Source organism: Talpa europaea (genome assembly GCF_964194135.1).
Source record: "Talpa europaea genome assembly, chromosome: 15".
NCBI classification, from domain to species: domain Eukaryota; kingdom Metazoa; phylum Chordata; class Mammalia; order Eulipotyphla; family Talpidae; genus Talpa; species Talpa europaea.
In genome coordinates this window covers 7,356,073-7,373,622 of record NC_140083.1, presented here as the reverse complement: position 1 = coordinate 7,373,622, position 17,550 = coordinate 7,356,073, and the positions used below count along the sequence as shown (strand labels likewise).

The 17,550-nt window shown below is 62.2% G+C and overlaps 1 protein-coding gene across 1 annotated transcript; it reads left to right on the top strand.

Annotated features, from left to right (window-relative positions):
• Positions 1-8,841: 8,841 nt before the first annotated feature.
• Positions 8,842-12,931, top strand: RASD2 (RASD family member 2; the record flags this gene model as incomplete). Its single annotated transcript, XM_084255090.1, has 2 exons — positions 8,842-9,112; positions 12,402-12,931. The coding sequence occupies 2 exons, from the start codon at positions 8,842-8,844 to the stop codon at positions 12,929-12,931; spliced, it is 801 nt and encodes a 266-aa protein (XP_084111216.1).
• Between the last annotated feature and the right edge of the window lie 4,619 nt (positions 12,932-17,550).

Genomic DNA, 17,550 nt, shown 5'->3' with positions numbered 1-17,550 from the left:
AACTGTGTGCATGTCAGTCCCAGCCTTGGAGCAATTAAGTCAGCACCTCCAAGTGGGGTCTGGCCTTGGTTATCACTGGGGAGCTCCGAGGGGCGACTCCCAGGCGGTCAGGGGTAGGAATCACTCTTCTAGAAAAGACACCAGGCCTGTGACGGAACATTGGCCGTGAAATGCCTTATTTCCCTTTGGAGCAATCCCTCTCAAACCCCAGCTCAGCCTCTCCTTGGTTGCCTGGCTTTGAACAGCCTCGCCTGCCTCAGTTTCCTTCCCTGTCCGTGGGGCCCTTCGGAGGACTAAGCAAAACTCAGCTCAGCTCGTGCGGCTGCCTCCCCTCCCATTCGTCTCCAAGGAGAGCTGGTGCTTTCCTTCTGCTTGGAGGCAGTTCGGCTGAGCACAATTCAATAAGCATTAATTAAAAACTCACAATGTGTGAGATGCTGCCCTTAATAATGTGGGAATACGGTGGTGAATCAGGCTCCGTCCCCACCCCAGGGAGCTCACATGCTGATGGGTGTGATGAGGCCGCTACACAAGCGCACAACAGCGCAGAGAACAGGGGGACCGGCCGGCCCCGAGCTGATTTACAGTTTATTTCACCTGCACCCCATGGGGTAGCTACTATGGTAACACCATTTTACAGGTGAAGAAACTAAGGTTTAAAGGACAGTCACCCACAGTGCGGGGCCCATGTTGTCATCATGGGAGCCCAGAGGAGCTGAGATTCACAGCTCCCAGGGCGAGGAGGCTTGTAGGGAGAGGTGTGTTTGAAGGCCGTGTTGATGGCGGTGTAGAGGTGCCTGCCACGTCCAGAGTTAAATTCCTTGGAGGGAGAGAAGAAGAAATCCCACATGGAGGGGCGAGCTTGCACGAAGGCCTGGCGGAGGGAAGTCCAGCCTCCGTAGGGCCCCGGGCCAGGTCTGCAGGGCTGAAAGGCAGGGCTGACGGTGGCGGACAGTGGGACTCGGATCCGGGCTGGAGGCCTGTGTGCTGGGCTCAGGGGTTTAGCTTTATAAGCAGTGGGAGCCACTGAAAGCTCTTGAGCAGAGGTAGCATTTTTAGAAAAAGGTGAAAGTGGTTGGTTATGGGTTTTGGGAGAAAGGGGTGACAGACAGGGAGCCCAGTAGGGGAGGAGGCTGCAGCAAATGGTGCAGGTGAGACGGTGAGGCCGACGAGGGGGTGAGAAAGTGGGCATGCGTGGGGGATGCACTGTTGCCACTTGGAGCTTCCGCGGCATCAGTCCCAGGCACACACCGGCTTACTGACTCAGCCGCTCTGTACTGGCGTAGGGGCAGGAATAGGGCAGCTGGGTCTTCTGGGCTTCTGAAGCTCCACATGCAGCTCCCCTCGGATGGGGATACGGTCAGTGGAGCGTGACCCACTCAGGATAGAGGACTTGGCTGAGAAAGCAGGTGATGCGTTTCCTGGATCAAGTCAGAACTGGCTGCCTGTGGGGTGGGAGTAGGGGGACTGGCTGAGTGGCCAGCCTGCCAGGTAAAACATGCCACCCTGATCACCTCTGGTGCCAAGTTCAAGGCCAGCTTGAGGCTCGCAGCTTCTATGCAGCAGGCTGAGCACAACTCCCCCTGGGCAGAAGCCAGTTAGTTCCTAGAAGCAAAGTCTGGATAAAGAGCTCTGGACTAGGATCCTGCCACCTGCTCCCTGAGTGACCTTGGCCACAGCCCTCAGCCCCTCCAGGCCTCGATGTCTCATTCTCCGTTAGAGGGATGAAGCGGTGCGAGGACTATACTTTCCACCTCCTTCTCCTCCTGCCTGTTGTCTCTGGTTAACTGCCCGGAGACTCTCCAGACCACGCAGGGGCAAGGATAGCGAGACACTTTGCACACTCAAAGGCCGAACCATTTAGCACTTGTCACTCTGGGCCCGTCACGCCCATGTTACAGGTGACTCAAGCAAGGCCCAGGGAATTCCTCTGACTGGCCCAGGGTCTATTATTTGGGTGGCGACAGGCAGGACTTGATGAGAATCTCTCTCACTTGAAGGAGATGAACCCTCAGCTGGGTGTCCCCAAGGGCCTTATACCTATCATGAAGTGGGGGGCTAGGCCTGGGGGGGGTATTCAGAGTTCTAGAAGTGAGGGACAGTGCCCTGGTGGCTACAAAATATGGTGAGACTCAGTACCAAGTCCCTTCACCAAATCTCACAGCGGGAATATTCTTTTCCTTTTCTTTCAAGCCTCCTGATGACTGGAGGGAGAGTCAGGATGGAGCTCACAGGGCTGTCACACCTCCAGGAGCCTCTCTCCCCGGAGACGAGACCTCGCCAGCCTCGGCAGTGCAGCGTCCAGCCAGAACGTGGAAACCTTGCTTTGTTTTTCATCCTGCTTATTTTCACTCTTATCTTCTATTTATGGCAAATGATCCTGGTTTCCCACTCAAGGCAGTAAAGCAAGGATTCTCTAAAAACAACAAAAAAATCGTTTAAGGGGAGGGAACGTGCGTCTTGAACGAAAAGAAAATATTCAGCAGAATCTAGAGCTGCCCGGTTAGCTGACCCAGGGCTGCCCTGGTCCGAGGCCCTCATTAGAGAAGCGAGGCCACGAGGCGAGGCGCGGCCCGAGGGCACCTGGCTCCGGCGGGGCGGGGCCGGGCCCCCCCAGCTGCCCCCCCACCTGCGCCCAGCCTGATTTCCATCAAGGCGCCCCGAGGCCAAGGTGGCTCCGCGGCCCCCGCTAGCGGCACGTGCGCGCCCCATGTGCCAGCTCGCGGGGTCCCGCGGGCACAGAGGCTTCGGGCGGCGGCGGCGGCCGGGGGCGGGCAGGCCGGGCACCTGGGGGGCACCTGGGGTCTCCGCTTAGGAGCGGGGTGCGGGAGCCGGCCGGACCCCAGCGGGGCGCCTGCGGCCGGGGCGGCGCGCGTGCGTGTGAGCGCGCCCTCGCCAGCCTCCCGGGCCCGCGCCGCCTTCCGGCCCCGGCGCGCGCCCCCGGCGCCCCGGCCGCGCCCCCGGCGCCCCGGCCCCCCGCGCCCCGGCTCGCGGAGCGCCAGACTGCGGCGCCGGCGGGGGGCGGGGCCGGGCCGGGCGTGGGCGGGGCGTGGGCGGGTCTGGGGGCGGGGCCGGGCCGCGGGGCCCGCGCGCATTGGCCGGGGGCCGGGGGGGCGGGGCGCGGGAGACGCGGGGGACCCGCTCGGGCCGAGGCGGGCGCCGGCGGCGGGACGGGGCTCGCGGGCGGCGGAGGGGCGGGCGCGCCGCGCTCCATCCCGGAGGGAGGCTCGCCCGGGGCGCCCGGCACGAGCTGAGCCTCAGTCGCGGGGCCGCCCTCGGGAGCCCCGGCTCTGCGCGCTGCTCCGGGGACCCCGCGCTCGCCTGCCCGGGGAGGGGGGCGGCCGCCCGCGGGGGGGGGCCGGGAGGAGCCAGCAGCGCCCCGCAAAGTTCGCCTCCTCGGGGTCGGCAGGGGTGACGCGGGCGGAGGAGCCTCCTGCAGCCTCAGCGGAGCTGCGAGCCGGGGCGCGTGCAGGGCCCCCTCCCACACGCGCGGGGCGAGCGCCCCGCTCCTCCTCCAGCCGCCGCGGCGCCTCGCGGAGAGGGGCCTCCCTGCGCGCCGGGAGAGCTGCGGAGCGCGGGGAGCGGAGCAGCCTCGGACCAGCCGGGCGGCCCCCACGACCCCCAGCGAGCCCCTTGGGGCGGGCGCATAGGGCGGCGTCGGCCGCCGGGGGTGCGTGCGCCCAGGGCGCACACGCGCGCGCTCGCTCCTGCAGGGCTCTCCGGAGACCTCAAGGGCCGCCCGTGAGTCGCCGAGTCGCCCCTGCGCCCTCCCCCAGCCCCGGAGCCCCAGGCCGGGCCCCGGCACCCGACGGCCCCGCGCTCCGGGCACCTGGCTCAGCAGGAGTCCCCCGGGTCGGGGCAGGGCAGGGCCGGCGGCGGGGAGCCGAAGCCCGCCCGGCGCCCAGGCCCCAGCGAGCCCGCAGAAGCCACCCATGGGGCACCGGCTTCGCGCCCTCCCTCGCCGGGCCGCGCCCCGCCCGGCGCCCCGCGCCGCGCCAAGGAGGAGGAGGCCGGCGCCGTGACCCGGGAGCCGCCGCAGGCTCTGGAAGGCTCGGCCGCCTCGGCCCCGGGGGAGGCAGGCGGCTCCCCGCACCTCCCGGCGCTCCCGGGCAGCCCTCCGAGTCGCTCCAGAGGGCTCGTGCGCCATTCACAGGTAGGAGAGAGACGCCCCAGCAGAACTGGGGCGCTCGGTGCAGGGGGGGAAGGCGGGAAGCTTGGGTGGGGGCTTGGGAAGCGCTGCAGGTCGAGGTGAACTCAGGCTGCGCCTCCACGGTCCGGCTGGGCGCTGGGCCCCTGCTCACCCCAGGAGGGAGAGGCTTGGCAAGGGCGCACTCGCGGGGAAGATCTGGTCAAAGCCCATTTCAGTGCAAGGAAGCTGAGGCCAGGAAGGAAGAGGTGCTGACCGTCCCCCAACACTCCAGCCCCCTCCCGAGCCGGCTGCAGCCTGCACACCTGAATGGGGGTGGGGGTGGGATGGCACCTGTTGGTGCCCCCCACCGCCAGCCCTAGTGAGGACCTCTGCTCATGGGGGACCCCACCGAGGAGGCCCTTCCTCATTCAGAATTCCTGGGGCTGTTTTTCTGGGTTCGTGTGAGTTTCCAGGGTGTCTCCCTTCTCCAGAAGGTGTGCTGCCTTCACTTGTCCAGCTGCCTCTCAAGGGCCCACTTTGACCTCTCCTGCCTTTGCCCCATCCCTGGGAGAATAACAAAGGATGTTGTCCAGAACCTCAGGGGAGGTAGGCCAGGCTGGGAAGGGACCCCAGGATTCAGGCTGCCCCCTGGCCTCAGAGAGGACAAGCTGGGGTCCCCAAGACCTCTGCCTGCACTCCGGTCTGCCCTGCCTGCCCCCTTGGCTACCACAGAGAAAGGAACCCCCTGGATGTGTGGCAGGAGCCTCTGGACTTCACACCAGGCTCTTGGGGTCACACTGGGTTTGTTTCTACTCATGAGACAGAGGACCAGTCCCCCACCCCAGCCCCAGTCCTTTGCCCAAGGTTGCCCTGCTGGGCAGGGGCAGCGCCGCTCTGCCCAAGGCTGATGCCTGCTGGCTTTCACCATCCTGAGGTGCCGGCCGAGAGGGGTGAAGTTGGCTTCCCAGAGACTCCAGGATCCCCCCTCTGTGTGGGGGTTGGGGCCTGAATACGAGTGTCCAGAGAGGCTGGGGTGTGCACCGATGTACTGTGTGGGCACGGGCGGGGGGCGGGGGGGTTGGGAGCAGGGTCCAGGGCTCCCCCACAGAGGTGCGGGGTCCACTCTTGTCCTGCTGTCCTTCCCCATCTGACCCTCCATCTTCCAGGCAGGCCCCCGGGGGAGGGGCTGGGGGGCCAGGGGGATGGGGGTGTGAGTTTACAGATGCATTTGCTGGGAGCTGGCTTGGCTTTGGGGGCGAGTCCTGGGCAGGGCGCCCACCCCCAGCTGCCTGGAGGGAGAAAGAGAGGGAGGAAGAGGATAATAGACCTCAGGGGTCATTTCTCCCACCCCACCCCCTCCTGCTGCCTGCTGAGGCCTCACTGAGTCAGACACTGTTTTGATAAAAGACTCTGGATTCGGGCCCGGGGCGGGTTTTTATAGAGGTGCAGCTCAGGCTCTGGAGCCTTATATCCTGAGCTTGAGCCGGCCAGTCGTCTGCAGGAGCCGGGGCCGGGGACTCAACCTCTCCAGCCTCAGTGTTCCTGTCGGCCCAGTGGTCATGGTGGTCCCGCTGCCTCGATGAAGCCTTTGGCTGGGAGCTGCCCCCGTGGCTCCTGCTCCTCCAGGAGGGGGCCTTCGCCTCTGCTTTGGGGTGTTCCACCTCCCAAGTACCCTGGGGTGGGATCAGCCAGGAGTCACTGCCCGTGGACCCCTCCCGGGTCTCCAGGGTTACACTTTGCCGCCAGTGGGATCAGCCAGTGGGATCAGCCCGAGGAGGGTGGAGAGGGAGCGGGCAGTAAGCAGAGGAGCAACGTGGCTGCTCCCAGCCTGCCCACGGGGCCTCCTCTGGGGGAGCAGGAGGGAGGGAAGGTGTGGGGGCGGGAGGCGGAGCCCGGGGAGCTGCTGTCACCTGGCGTCCAGGTGTCTGCACCGCACACAGCCCCACGTGGCTGGGGCCATGTGAAGACAGTCTTCCCTGGACAAGAAAGCCATGTGTTTCCCCCCCTTCACCCCTGCCTGACGCCCTGTGTTGTTCCCTCCTCTCTGACTTCCTCGGGTTCCTCAGTCACTGATGTTAGCACTTCTGTGCCAGGGGCTCTGGGCTAGAGACCAGGACAGGCATTGATGGAGCAAACGTCCCGGGCTTCCTTCCCTTGCTGTCTAGACAGGTCACCACCAGAGTCCAGCACCTCGAGAGGGACTTGGGGGCACGGGGCTGGCATAGTGTGAACCCTCCAATCAGTCTTCTCCACTGAAGACCCAGGCTGGAGGAGACTAAGAAGGGGCCACTGCTGTTGGTCTCACTTCCCACCCCCAGGCCTGCATAGGCCCCCAAGGCCTTCTCAGCACAGCCCTGGGCCAGCCAGGATGGTGGGGGTGGAGGAAGGAGAGCCATTTGCTTCATTCATCCATGGAGCACTTACTGAGCACCTGCTGTATACTTGGCATTGCAGTCCTGTGGATAAGGTCAAAGATGGCACCAGGAGTGCACTGGGTTGGGGGGGGGTGGTAGGGAGGGTGTCTTTGTTTTGGAGTCACGGTCCTGGCTCCTTAATAACTGCGTGGGCCAGGTCTTTGTGAAAGGGGAAGCTCATAAGCACCTTGCAGGGCGGTGGGGGGCAGAGTCCACAGTAAGGGGCAGATTGCTGGGGCAGATCCCTCCCTTACTGGTTACTGAGCATGCAACAGGCCAGTTACAAAACTCCTCTGCTTCACCCTCCTCATCCGTGAATTGGGGGAGCTCCACTTACCTGCCGAGGCTACCGAGAGATGAAGGGCTAAGATGGATCCTGCCCTGAGGACTCTCTGGCGTGTGTGATGCAGGATCAATGCCAGCTTTTGTTTTTGTTCTATACTCAGCACAGCGCTTGGCACCTGGGCTGGGCTGGGTGGGTGGCAATTGTCCTCATGGCTCCAGGCCAACTGTCCATATGGCTCCAGGCCCAGGGTCAGCGGCAAGGGCTCTCGTGCGTGTGTGCCCCCGGCAGTTCACCCACTGAGGTCATCAGGTGCTGGGAACTGGCCCTGGAGGTGGACAGACGCTACCAATCAGGGCTTTTTCAGAAGGTGTCTTGGGGTCCACTGCCCAGCAGCTCTGGGGCAGGGTGAGCAGGTGCGGTGCTGAGTGCCCTCGTGGGGTGGGAGCTGGAGACTGCACAGGCGGCTTGTCCGCCTCAGGTCTCTTGGCATCACGGCAGATGCGGACAGCGCGAGCTAAACAGGTGCGGCACTCCGGACAACTGACCTGGGGCGCCCCGGGCCGGGGGCCGGTCACCTACTGAGCACATACGGCCCTTTTCGCAAATGGGCAAACACTGCCTTCCCTGAGCACACAGGCCTCACAAAGACAAGCTTGTCTTCCCGCCCCGTTGGACGCCTCGTGCGGTGTCCCTCCCGCACGACCCCCGGAGGCCGCCGAGGGCAGAGGGGCTGGCATGTCAGCAGGCCTGTACCCACTGCGGTTCTCTGGAGAGAGCGGGGCTTCCTGCTGGGGGAGAGGCTGGGGGCAGAAGGAGGTGGCATCTGAGCCAGACCCTGAAACATGAAGGGGAGTGTGTTCTGGGAGCAGGGCTGGCAGGAGTGAAGGAGGCAGGTCTCGGCAGTGCCGGCCAGGGGATACTGGGTGCTCGATGAGGAAGGAGGGTGGCCTGAGCTGTGAATGGCCTTGGGGTGGCCTGGTAGAGGCCCTGGAGGTTTGCTGGTGTCCACTTGGGTTCAGAGCTTGGATACATTTCCAGCTCTTCCGCAAGACCAGACACTCGCTCGAAAGTTCTGATAAACCCTTGGAGAGAAGAGGGGGCTTGAGCTGCCGTGGGTCATTTCTTGAGAAGTCCTGGCGGCCTGGGGGTGTAGAAATAGCCGGGAGGCCCCAGACCCTGGGTATGGCCTGGACACGCCCTATCCCTTCTTCTGGGCGGCCCGAGGGGCTGCATCACCCCTGCCCTGAAATGCTGCCTGAGGGGAACTCATGCCGTAAAGCAAGCCTTTGTCCAATTTTCATGGAGATTTTATTTTTAGGTTTTAAGAGTTCTTTATATCCCCAAGATGGAAGTCTTTTATCAGTGAGTTATTATGGCTGAAAAGATTTTTTTTTTTCATTCTCTGACTTGTCTCTGCATTTTCCCTTTTTTACTCAAGTCCTTTTGCATGATGACATTATATACATTTCCATTTTCTTTTGGGTGTCTTTTAAAAAGCCATAATTTTAACTTTACTGAAGTACAATTTATCATTAAAAAAAGAAAGAGAGAAGCCAGCGGCAGGCTCCTGGGGAGACAGAGGTGCTGGGGGTGGGGGCTGCCTGGACCGGGGAGAGCTCAGTTCTCAGAGCCAGATTTCTGAGGTCTCGCCCCGCCACTGAGCCCGTACAAAGCCGAGCCTCGAGCCCATTTTATAGATGAGGAAAATGAGTCCAGGAGTCACGCTCCGTGCCCCGGAGCAGTCAGGAGTGATCGGTGAGGGGGGACTGGCTCCCCGGCAGGCCTGAGCTGGGGCGAGTGAGAAGAGGGAAGTAGGGGTGAGTGGGGGAACGGAGGAGATGTGAGAGGGGGTGTGAGTGGGCGAGTGGGCCCAAGACCAGGCCCTTGAGAGTCCTGGTGCCACGTTCCCAGTTTAGGGGCAGAAACCGGGGCGCTGACAGAGGCCTCCAGCCAGGGGCGGGGACCGGGCCCCCTGACCCTGCTCCCGCCCTCTGTCCCGCCAGCCCCGAGCCATGATGAAGACCTTGTCCAGCGGCAACTGCACGCTCAGCGTGCCGGCCAAGAACTCCTACCGCATGGTGGTGCTGGGCGCCTCGCGCGTGGGCAAGAGCTCCATCGTGTCCCGCTTCCTCAATGGGCGCTTCGAGGACCAGTACACGCCGACCATCGAGGACTTCCACCGCAAGGTCTACAACATCCGCGGCGACATGTACCAGCTGGACATCCTGGACACGTCCGGCAACCACCCCTTCCCCGCCATGCGCAGGCTGTCCATCCTCACAGGTGGGTGCCGTGTGGGCCAGGGACTGGAGACGTGGGTGGGGAGCTCGGCAAGGAGCCCTTGACCGGGAGGCTCAGAGAGGTGCCTCTGCGTGGGCCCAGTGGACAGTGTCTGGGGCCCAGATTCCGTGCTGCCCGGTCTGGCGGACTTCTCCTAGCTGCTGGTGCGCCTTCCCGAGACAGGCGGTGTCGGGGTTGTGGCCTCCTCTGGGAGGTGACCCAGCAGCACCCAGGGCCCGGGGTCATCCGGTTCTGCTGACACCCCAGGCCTTTGCCACCTCTCAGAGAGGTCAGGGCAGGATACCTGGGTGCCAGTCAGCCAGAGGGAAGGTGGGGGGCCCGTGCTAGGGGTCTGGAAATAATAGCAGTGATGATGATGGCAGCAGCCATGTGCCCGGCCCGTTCCTCCAGCTCGGCATGTGTTTATTTAATCCTTGCAACTAACCCAGGAGGTAGTTGTTTGCTTCCATTTTAGGAGTGGGGAAGCTGGGGCCCAACGAGGTTAAGTTCCTCCAGGTGCTAGTGCAGCTGGCAGTCGGCGGGCTGGCCCTGGTGCCAGAGGGGAGTTCTCCTGTAGCCTCTCCGCCCTGCTGGGAGTGGTGGGGAGGGAGAGGAGGTGGCGGGGACTCGGGCAGGTGGGGATGGGGCCTGCTACCGTTCGCATTACCCGGGCAGGTTCGTGCCAACTGCCCAGGCCCAGAGCCAGGTTGGCCTGGCATGCGCCTGCTTCTGCTGCTCCTGCTTCTGCACCTCTAGCTTTGTGCCTTCATCTCTTGGGTCTCAGTTTTCCCATCTGTAAATTGGCATCACATCAGCGCTCACCCCACAGGTCCTTGTGGAAATTAAGTGAGTTAAAATTTGGAAGGTGTCTGTTGAGCGGCTAATATGTGCTCGATAAATATTGGGGTCTGAGGTGGAACCAGCACTTACCATGTGGCTGCTGCAGCCGGGCAGGCCACTCCCAGTCCTGCCTTCCCATCCGGGGCACGGTGAGGCAGGAGGGGGTGAGCACGGGGCCGCAGGCAGCTGCAGCTGAGATCACCTGTGGGGTGATCTCAGGAGAAATTGCTCCATCAGGAACCCGCACCCTGGCCTCTGTTCCCCCGTGCCCCAGCTAAGACCCTGGTCCTTGTTGACCATCTGACCCTGATGGCGCTCAGAACCCCACCCCCACCCAACCCCACATTTCGGAGAGGGAGTGCACAGTGAGAAGGGGCCCCGGCAGGCCTGCTTGAGCCCTGGCTCTGAAGCTTGGTGCCCCAGCCGCACCCGTGTCCCCCAGCCGCACCCGTGTGGCTTCCAGGACTGCAGGAGAGTGCTGGGGGCGGGGGTTGCTGTAGTCCACAGTGGGCACTGTGGGATGCCAGCTCTCCCTGCCTTGGGGACCCACAGATAAGGCCAGCATCAGAGGGAGAAAGAGGTGGAGGAGGGGCCACATGCGTGTTCCAAAATCAGTCTTTAATCGCATGAATAAAAGATAGACACACCCTCCTTCAAGCATATAAAGCCCAAATGCCCCCCTCACCCCTGCCCCCAGTGCCAGGCTCTTGCCCTGTCCCAGAGGGGGCCACCCCAAAGTCTGCTGGGACTCTCCTGACCCTCCCCAGACACGATGACATGCTCACTCCTGTCCTCATCACAGAGGGCCCTTTTGTCTGTCTCCTTCTAAGTCACCCATCATTCTGAGCACATCTGTCTGCTGGCTTTTCTCACTCACCAACCCGTGCCTCATTTTCCAGCCTGGTGCTGGCGTGCAGGAAATTCTGAAAGCCATTAATTCCACCGCCAGACTCCTCCCAGCTGCCAGCCAGCCCTCTCTGGGGCTTGGCATCCGCAGTCTTGCATTTGAGTATGCCAAGGCCACCGAGTCCCTAGAGGCCAAGGATTAACCTAGCGGGACGGGGTCTTGGCAGCCGGAGTCGAAACAATGACCAGGTTGGCGCTGCCTGGCAAGAGCCTTTCTAAACAGCTCCACCGTCATCCATCCCCTGCCACCCCAGCCAGCCGGCCTGGTGAACACCACCGTGGCTGGGCGCTGGGAGACTAGGGCAGGGTGGAGTCACCCTAGGCTCCGAGCTCACTGTTCAGAGTGCCTGTGTCCGGAGCTCCATTCTGAATGTGGGATGTGCTCTGGGGTGGGGGCAGTGGTGTGCTCTGAGGGCTTGGGGGGACGAGACAGAACAAATGGGGATTGAGTTTCCTCTCAAGTCACTGACGCCTCTGAACCTCCGTTTTCTGGTCTATAAAAGTGGGGGCTCTGTAGCTCACTGCAGGTTCTTAAGGACTTAAGCCAGGGTAAGGAAAGTGCTTTCAACGCAAGCGTGTGATGGAGGAATCAGGACCTGTGCTTGGGGTGATGGCACCGGCCTCTCCCACCCTTCCTGCCGCTGCGCCCCCTCCACATGGTCCCCGGTTCAGACTCAGTGCCTGTCTCGACAGGTGCAGCAGGTTGTGGAGGGCCAGGGCGGGCCTGGGAGGCTTGTCTTTACTTCCCCAGCCCTGGCGTGTTTGGGAAGCAGAGGACACCTCCTGTGTGCCGGGCTCTGCCAGGTGAGGACAGCGCTGGGCCCGCTGGAGGTGTGTGATCTCAGGCGGTGGCTTCCCTGTGCTGAGCAGCTGCTCGCCTGTAACGTGCAGGTGAGGAAAGCTCCTCACAGATGAGTCAAAGGAGAAAAAATGGTCCTGAAGCACCTGGCCCCATGGGCTCTCACGGTGGCGTGTCCACGTGGTCACGGTGATCCCTGAGACCCCTGAGCTCTTGCTATGGCCGTGGTCCCCTGCCCTGCTCCAAGTCACCCCTCCAGGCAGGGCTTGATCCGTGGGGGTGGAGGGAGAACTAAGCTGCCCCAGGCTGGTGGCGAGTAATGGAGGAGGCCCCTGGAGCCTAGGTCTGCCCATCCAGCTCCTGGGCTCCTGCTGTATGTCCAGGCCCTGGGGATGTGCACTGAGCAAGACAGGGCACGGATGTGTGTATTGTTATTCTAATGCAGTCCACTCACCCACTCACGCTGACAAGCTGTCTCCAGCCCTGCAGGGAAACGTAGGGTGAATTAATTGTCTTGAAACCAGGCTCTGCCCCATACAGGCGTAACCTCCATCAGGGGATTGAACCCTCTGGCCTCAGTCCCTTGGTTCAGATAAGGGGGGGACACCAGCCACCCCTCCACAAGCTGCTGTGGGGTAGGGGGGTGGTTAGGCCACGAGAAGGGCTCGCTGCACCCCTAGATGTCAGCTCCGGGGTCTGGTCAGGAGCAGCCTGCAGACTCACCGCCCGGGCCCTCTCTCCCCGCAGGTGACGTCTTCATCCTGGTGTTCAGCCTGGACAACCGGGAATCCTTTGACGAGGTCAAGCGGCTTCAGAAGCAGATCCTGGAGGTCAAGTCCTGCCTGAAGAACAAGACCAAGGAGGCGGCGGAGCTGCCCATGGTCATCTGCGGCAACAAGAATGACCACGGCGAGCTGTGCCGCCAGGTGGCCACCACCGAGGCCGAGCTGCTGGTGTCCGGCGACGAGAACTGCGCCTACTTCGAGGTGTCGGCCAAGAAGAACACCAACGTGGACGAGATGTTCTACGTGCTGTTCAGCATGGCCAAGCTGCCGCACGAGATGAGCCCCGCGCTGCACCGCAAGATCTCCGTGCAGTACGGCGACGCCTTCCACCCCCGGCCCTTCTGCATGCGCCGCGTCAAGGACATGGACGCCTACGGCATGGTCTCGCCCTTCGCCCGCCGCCCCAGCGTCAACAGCGACCTCAAGTACATCAAGGCCAAGGTCCTCCGGGAGGGCCAGGCCCGCGAGCGGGACAAATGCACCATCCAGTGAGCGGGAGGGGGCGCTGGGGTGGGCCTTTGGGCAGTGCCTTACGGGAGGCGGCCCGGTGCCCGCTGCTTGCGTCCCCCGATGACACCCCAAGGGCAGTCTTGTTCCATGACCTTCGGTGCCAGACTGCAGGACCCCAGCCTCTGCCCCCGGACCTCCTCCTGCCCTCCTGCCAGTCTCCTCTGATCCCTCCCCCACCGTTGCAGCTCCCCCAGGTTTCAGCTCCTCCTCCGAGGGGGGTAGATCTCTGCAGGGCAGGAGACGAAGATGGGAGACATCTGGACTTAAGAGGGACCGGGGCCCTTCCTATCTATATGTGCAAGAAACGCTGATGCTGGAGGGGCCCGGAGCCCTGCATCCCATGGGAGCTCCTGGGACAGTCACAGGATGAAATCAGGATGCTCGGAGCGAGGTGGGGTCGTGCTCTGTGTCCTGGTGTACACCCTGCTTGGCTTAGGAGGCAGCTGGGAGATCTCGGCCCTTCCCCCATCCTGAATTCTTGCTCTTTGGTTCAGCTCTTCTGCCACCACCCCCAAGGGGCCTCCCGCTGTCCCGACGGAGCCAAGGGAGTCTGTGCTGGAAGCGGGCACGACCACCATCCCCCGGACCACGTCCCCTCGGCCCACGCGCCTCAGCCTCCTCTCCTGGCTCTTCTCGTCTGCAGGTTATGCTTTGTCGTTGCAGCTGTTCCCATGTCGTGTGTAGCTGTAGAAAATGGAAATCGTCGTACTGTAAAAGCCTAGTGACCCTTCGTCGGCCAGGCCCCCGCCCCTTTTGGATCTGCAGCCTCTGCTGGGGACACCGACCTCCCCACTCCCAGACGTGGTCCCCCTGCCTGTCTGCAGCTGGACGCTGCCCGCCGCGGGAGCTGCACGGGCAGGACAGGGGGCCCTGGCTGCCTCTCCGGCTGCATCTCACAGAGGAGACCGAAGGGGAAGGTGACCTGTCCTGGCCCAGCCCTGGCCCTGCCCTGCCCCTAGCTAGTTCAGGGCAGAGCTCCCCCTGGAACCCGCTGTCCTCCACTGTGCTAGTTCCTCAAGCATTTATTGGGCACCTGCTGGGTGCTGGGTCCACTGTGCGCTAGGAAACAAAGAGGGTGAGCATGCACTTTACGCCCCAAGGCTGGGTCTCTCCAGCCCTGGCCGCTGTCCTTGACCCCCCTCTACCTGCCCCTGCCGTCCCACTGCCTTCTGCTCGCACAGCTGAGGGGAGCTGGGGGGAGCAGCTGGGAGCCAGGGCTGAGCTCGGGAGAGGTGGGTGAGGAAAGCTCCCCGTGGGTTTCTCTCATGCCCGGGATCGGCTTATCTGGGTGCCAGGCTCAGTGGGATTTGAACCTATAGACCAAAGGCCTTGTCATTCACTCTTCACAAAAGTGTTTTTATAATTTAATCTCTTTAAAAATATTGAAGTTTAGGGCCATAAGCAACCTCAGTGATTGTTTAGTGACTTTTACCCAGAGAGGGTAAGTAACTCGCCTCAGGTCACACAGCAAGTCTGTGAGTGGCAGAGCAGGGTCAGGGCTGGGCCTTCGGGGCCTTGACGAGCCCCTGCTCCCGATGCTCCCCCAGCCCCAGGGCCTTCGGGATGGAGGCGTCCTCTTCCTGACCCTCTCCTGCCGCTGGTCTTTGAGGGCTCCTGGAGGTTCTGTGTGCATTGTGCCCATGTCACACATGTGCGCACACGTGAACACGGATACACACATGCTCTGCAGACCCCACACCCCTGGTGCCTGCCGCTCAGAGACGCTGCTCTGATCCTGCTTCTGTGCCCCCCCAACCCCTGCCCTGCTGCAGCCTGAATCCTCCACGCAGACCAGGTACTGGGCCAGGACAGGTGTGAGGCCTGGTCTCACCTGGTCAAGACCCCTCCCCCGGAGCTCTGTATACTACCGATTAAAGTGGGTTTGTTTCTAAGCTGTGTCCTTGACCTTATGTGCTTTCTGTGTTTCCTCACCGGCCCCCCAACCCCAACCCAAGCTGGACTTTGCCCCCCCAAATCACAGGGGCCTGGGGCCCTTGCCTGCCAGTCAGCGCTGAATGGGCATTGAAGGTTATGTGTGGGGGGGATGGGGAGGGAATAAAACCCCAAGATAGGAGGTTGTGCCCTTCCCCTGGCCCTTCTGGGCCTTAGGAGGGTGACGAGTTGTCTGCGCCTCTGGAGGGGTGCCCTGGTCAGACAGGCCCCCTGTGGACTGTCACCCCACGTGGTTCCAGGAGCGTGATTTCACCCCCCTGGAACATTTGGACAATGGAGACATTTTCGGTTGTCGAGATTGATGACGGGGGTGGGGCTTGACATGCTACTTGCATTTTGTGGGTGTAGGCCCGGGACACCAGTGAGCTCCCTCCGTTGCCCAGGGCAGCCCCCATGATGGAGTCCCACCCCTACCGTCCCCCGCGGGCAGCCCCTCGCCGAGACAGGGCCCCTATGCGTGTGCGGTCAGCGCTGTGGGCACCTCCGGACAGGGCTTGCTGAACGCTGGACCAGCGAGCGTGCCCTTGTGTGGAGTGAGGCAGGACAGGCCGGGACGGCAGCGGGGATGGGGCTGGTCCCTGTGAGTCTCCAGTGTGTCCTCCCAGAACCAGGTCCACTGGGCAGAGGAAGAGAGGCCGTGGGGCCCGCCCCTGCTCGCGCTTTCCCCATGGTGTCGAGGGCTTCCTCCCTCTCCCTGCATGAGAACCACGTTCCTCCTGTTCACCCCATTGCAGTATCTTGCCCCAGATGGCCCACCTGGAGGAGGGACAGCTCGGGGACTCGAAACCAGAGGCTGCCTTGGCTCCCTGTGCGGTAGGGAAGGGCCTGCCAGCTGGGAGATGGAGACGGCCTGCGCTTTTGATCCATCAGCAAAAGCCGGGCGTGGCAGCACCGGCCTGAGGCGGGTTCAGAGAGGAGTAGGACAGACACTGCCTGCCAGGAGCTCACGATCCAGAGGGAGAAATCCTTGTCAGGTTGTCACAAAGCAAGGAGAGCTGTTAGGGTGACAAAACCAGGCGAGCCTGGGGGGAGCCAGCTTCTCTCCCGCCTTTGTCCACTTCAACCCCATAAGGTCAGTGGGAGAGACAGGCCCCTTGGCTGTTCTCCTAGTCTTGGGTTTGCAAACATGGGGGTGAACACCCCTTGTGTTGCAGGCCAGTGCTGCACCCTAAGGAGGGCTACCTGAGGCTGGCGGCAGGTAAACCAAGCCACCCTTCCACTGCGCCGGACGCGGGCCTACCTCCCCTTCCAGGTGGGACTGCGAATTAGCTGTGTCCTCAGCCAGGCCTTGGTTTCTTTCTCTGTAAAAAGGAGGCGGGGGCCTCCCCAAGGGCGCAGCGGTTGAGCGCTGGGTTTTAAAGCTGCCCGCAGCCTCTGCAGTGCCGGTTCGATCCCCGGCTACCGGGTGAGGGTCCCACATGGTTCACAGACCTCTCCTGCCGCCCGCTGCTCCCCTCAGCAGTGTACTTCATCAATCTGCCTGCTCTGCTCCCCGCTCTGACTCTGGTGAATTCTCTCACCCTCCCGCGCTTCTGACTGTACCCAGTGCTTGCATAAATAAATAAATAAATCTTTAAAAAAAAAAAAAAAGGAGGTGGGGAGCACAGCTGGGCCAGACAACACATAGACAGCCCCTTGCACCCTGACCTTCTCTGCAAGAAGGAGCTAATATTCCTAAGGCACAATCCACAGCATTCCAGGCGTTGCTAAATAGAACAGCCACGCTCCAGCCCCATCCCTGCATCCCAGTCTCACCCCAGAACCTGGCTAAGGAACAGAAGAAGGCTTCGCAACTCTCTTAGCCCTGGGGCAGAAGGGGGATAAGATTGTAGGAGAATTCCCCTCCTGGTGAGGCCATTCGGAGCAGAGCCGGATGACCAGCTTAATCTCCCACCTTGGACAGGAGCATCAGGAATCTGATTTCAGACAATTCTGCCCTGTGAACTCTGAGTGCTTGTTCTGTTCCGCCTCTCTGAACCTGTCACTCTAAAGAAAAATGTTGGTCTGTGTCATAGCTTGGTGGGGGCTGATGGGAGGCTGGGTGTCAAGGCTACTGGCAGGGGGATGGGAGAGGCAGCTGACCTCTCAACACCTGACCTGCTTGTGGGTCCTACGGCCGGGCTACTTGCCTGAGGTTGCACAGCCAGCAAGGCTGCTGGGAGGCGGGATGGGAGAAGCAGCTGACCTCTCTGCACCGGACCGGACCTGTTGCCGACACCTGCTCGTGGGACCCATGGCCGGGCTACTTGCCTGAGGTTGCACAGCCAGTAAGAGGACCAGCTGGTCTAGAAGCCACATTTCACTGCAAAGCATGTTTTCTCTCCAGAGCTTTCCAAACCAAGCCAGCCGAGGGATTACTGTCTGGTGGGGGAGGCGGGAAGGTTGGGGCGCCATGTGTGAACGGGGTTCAGAGGACATGGCAGGTGTAACTCACAGGAAGCGAGGTGCTCCAACTCTGAGCAAAGGGCCCAGCCCTGTAACAGGAGAACTTGGCTTCTTTGTCGCGGGGAGTCTGGGAGGAGCGTGGTCAGCCCGAGGCGGCTCTGCTCCCGGGTCATTCGGGCACCCGGGGTTCAGGGACCTCCATCTCAGGACCTTGTTGGGGTCAGGGCCGCTGCCACAGTCAGGTTCAACAGAGCTGGGGGTAT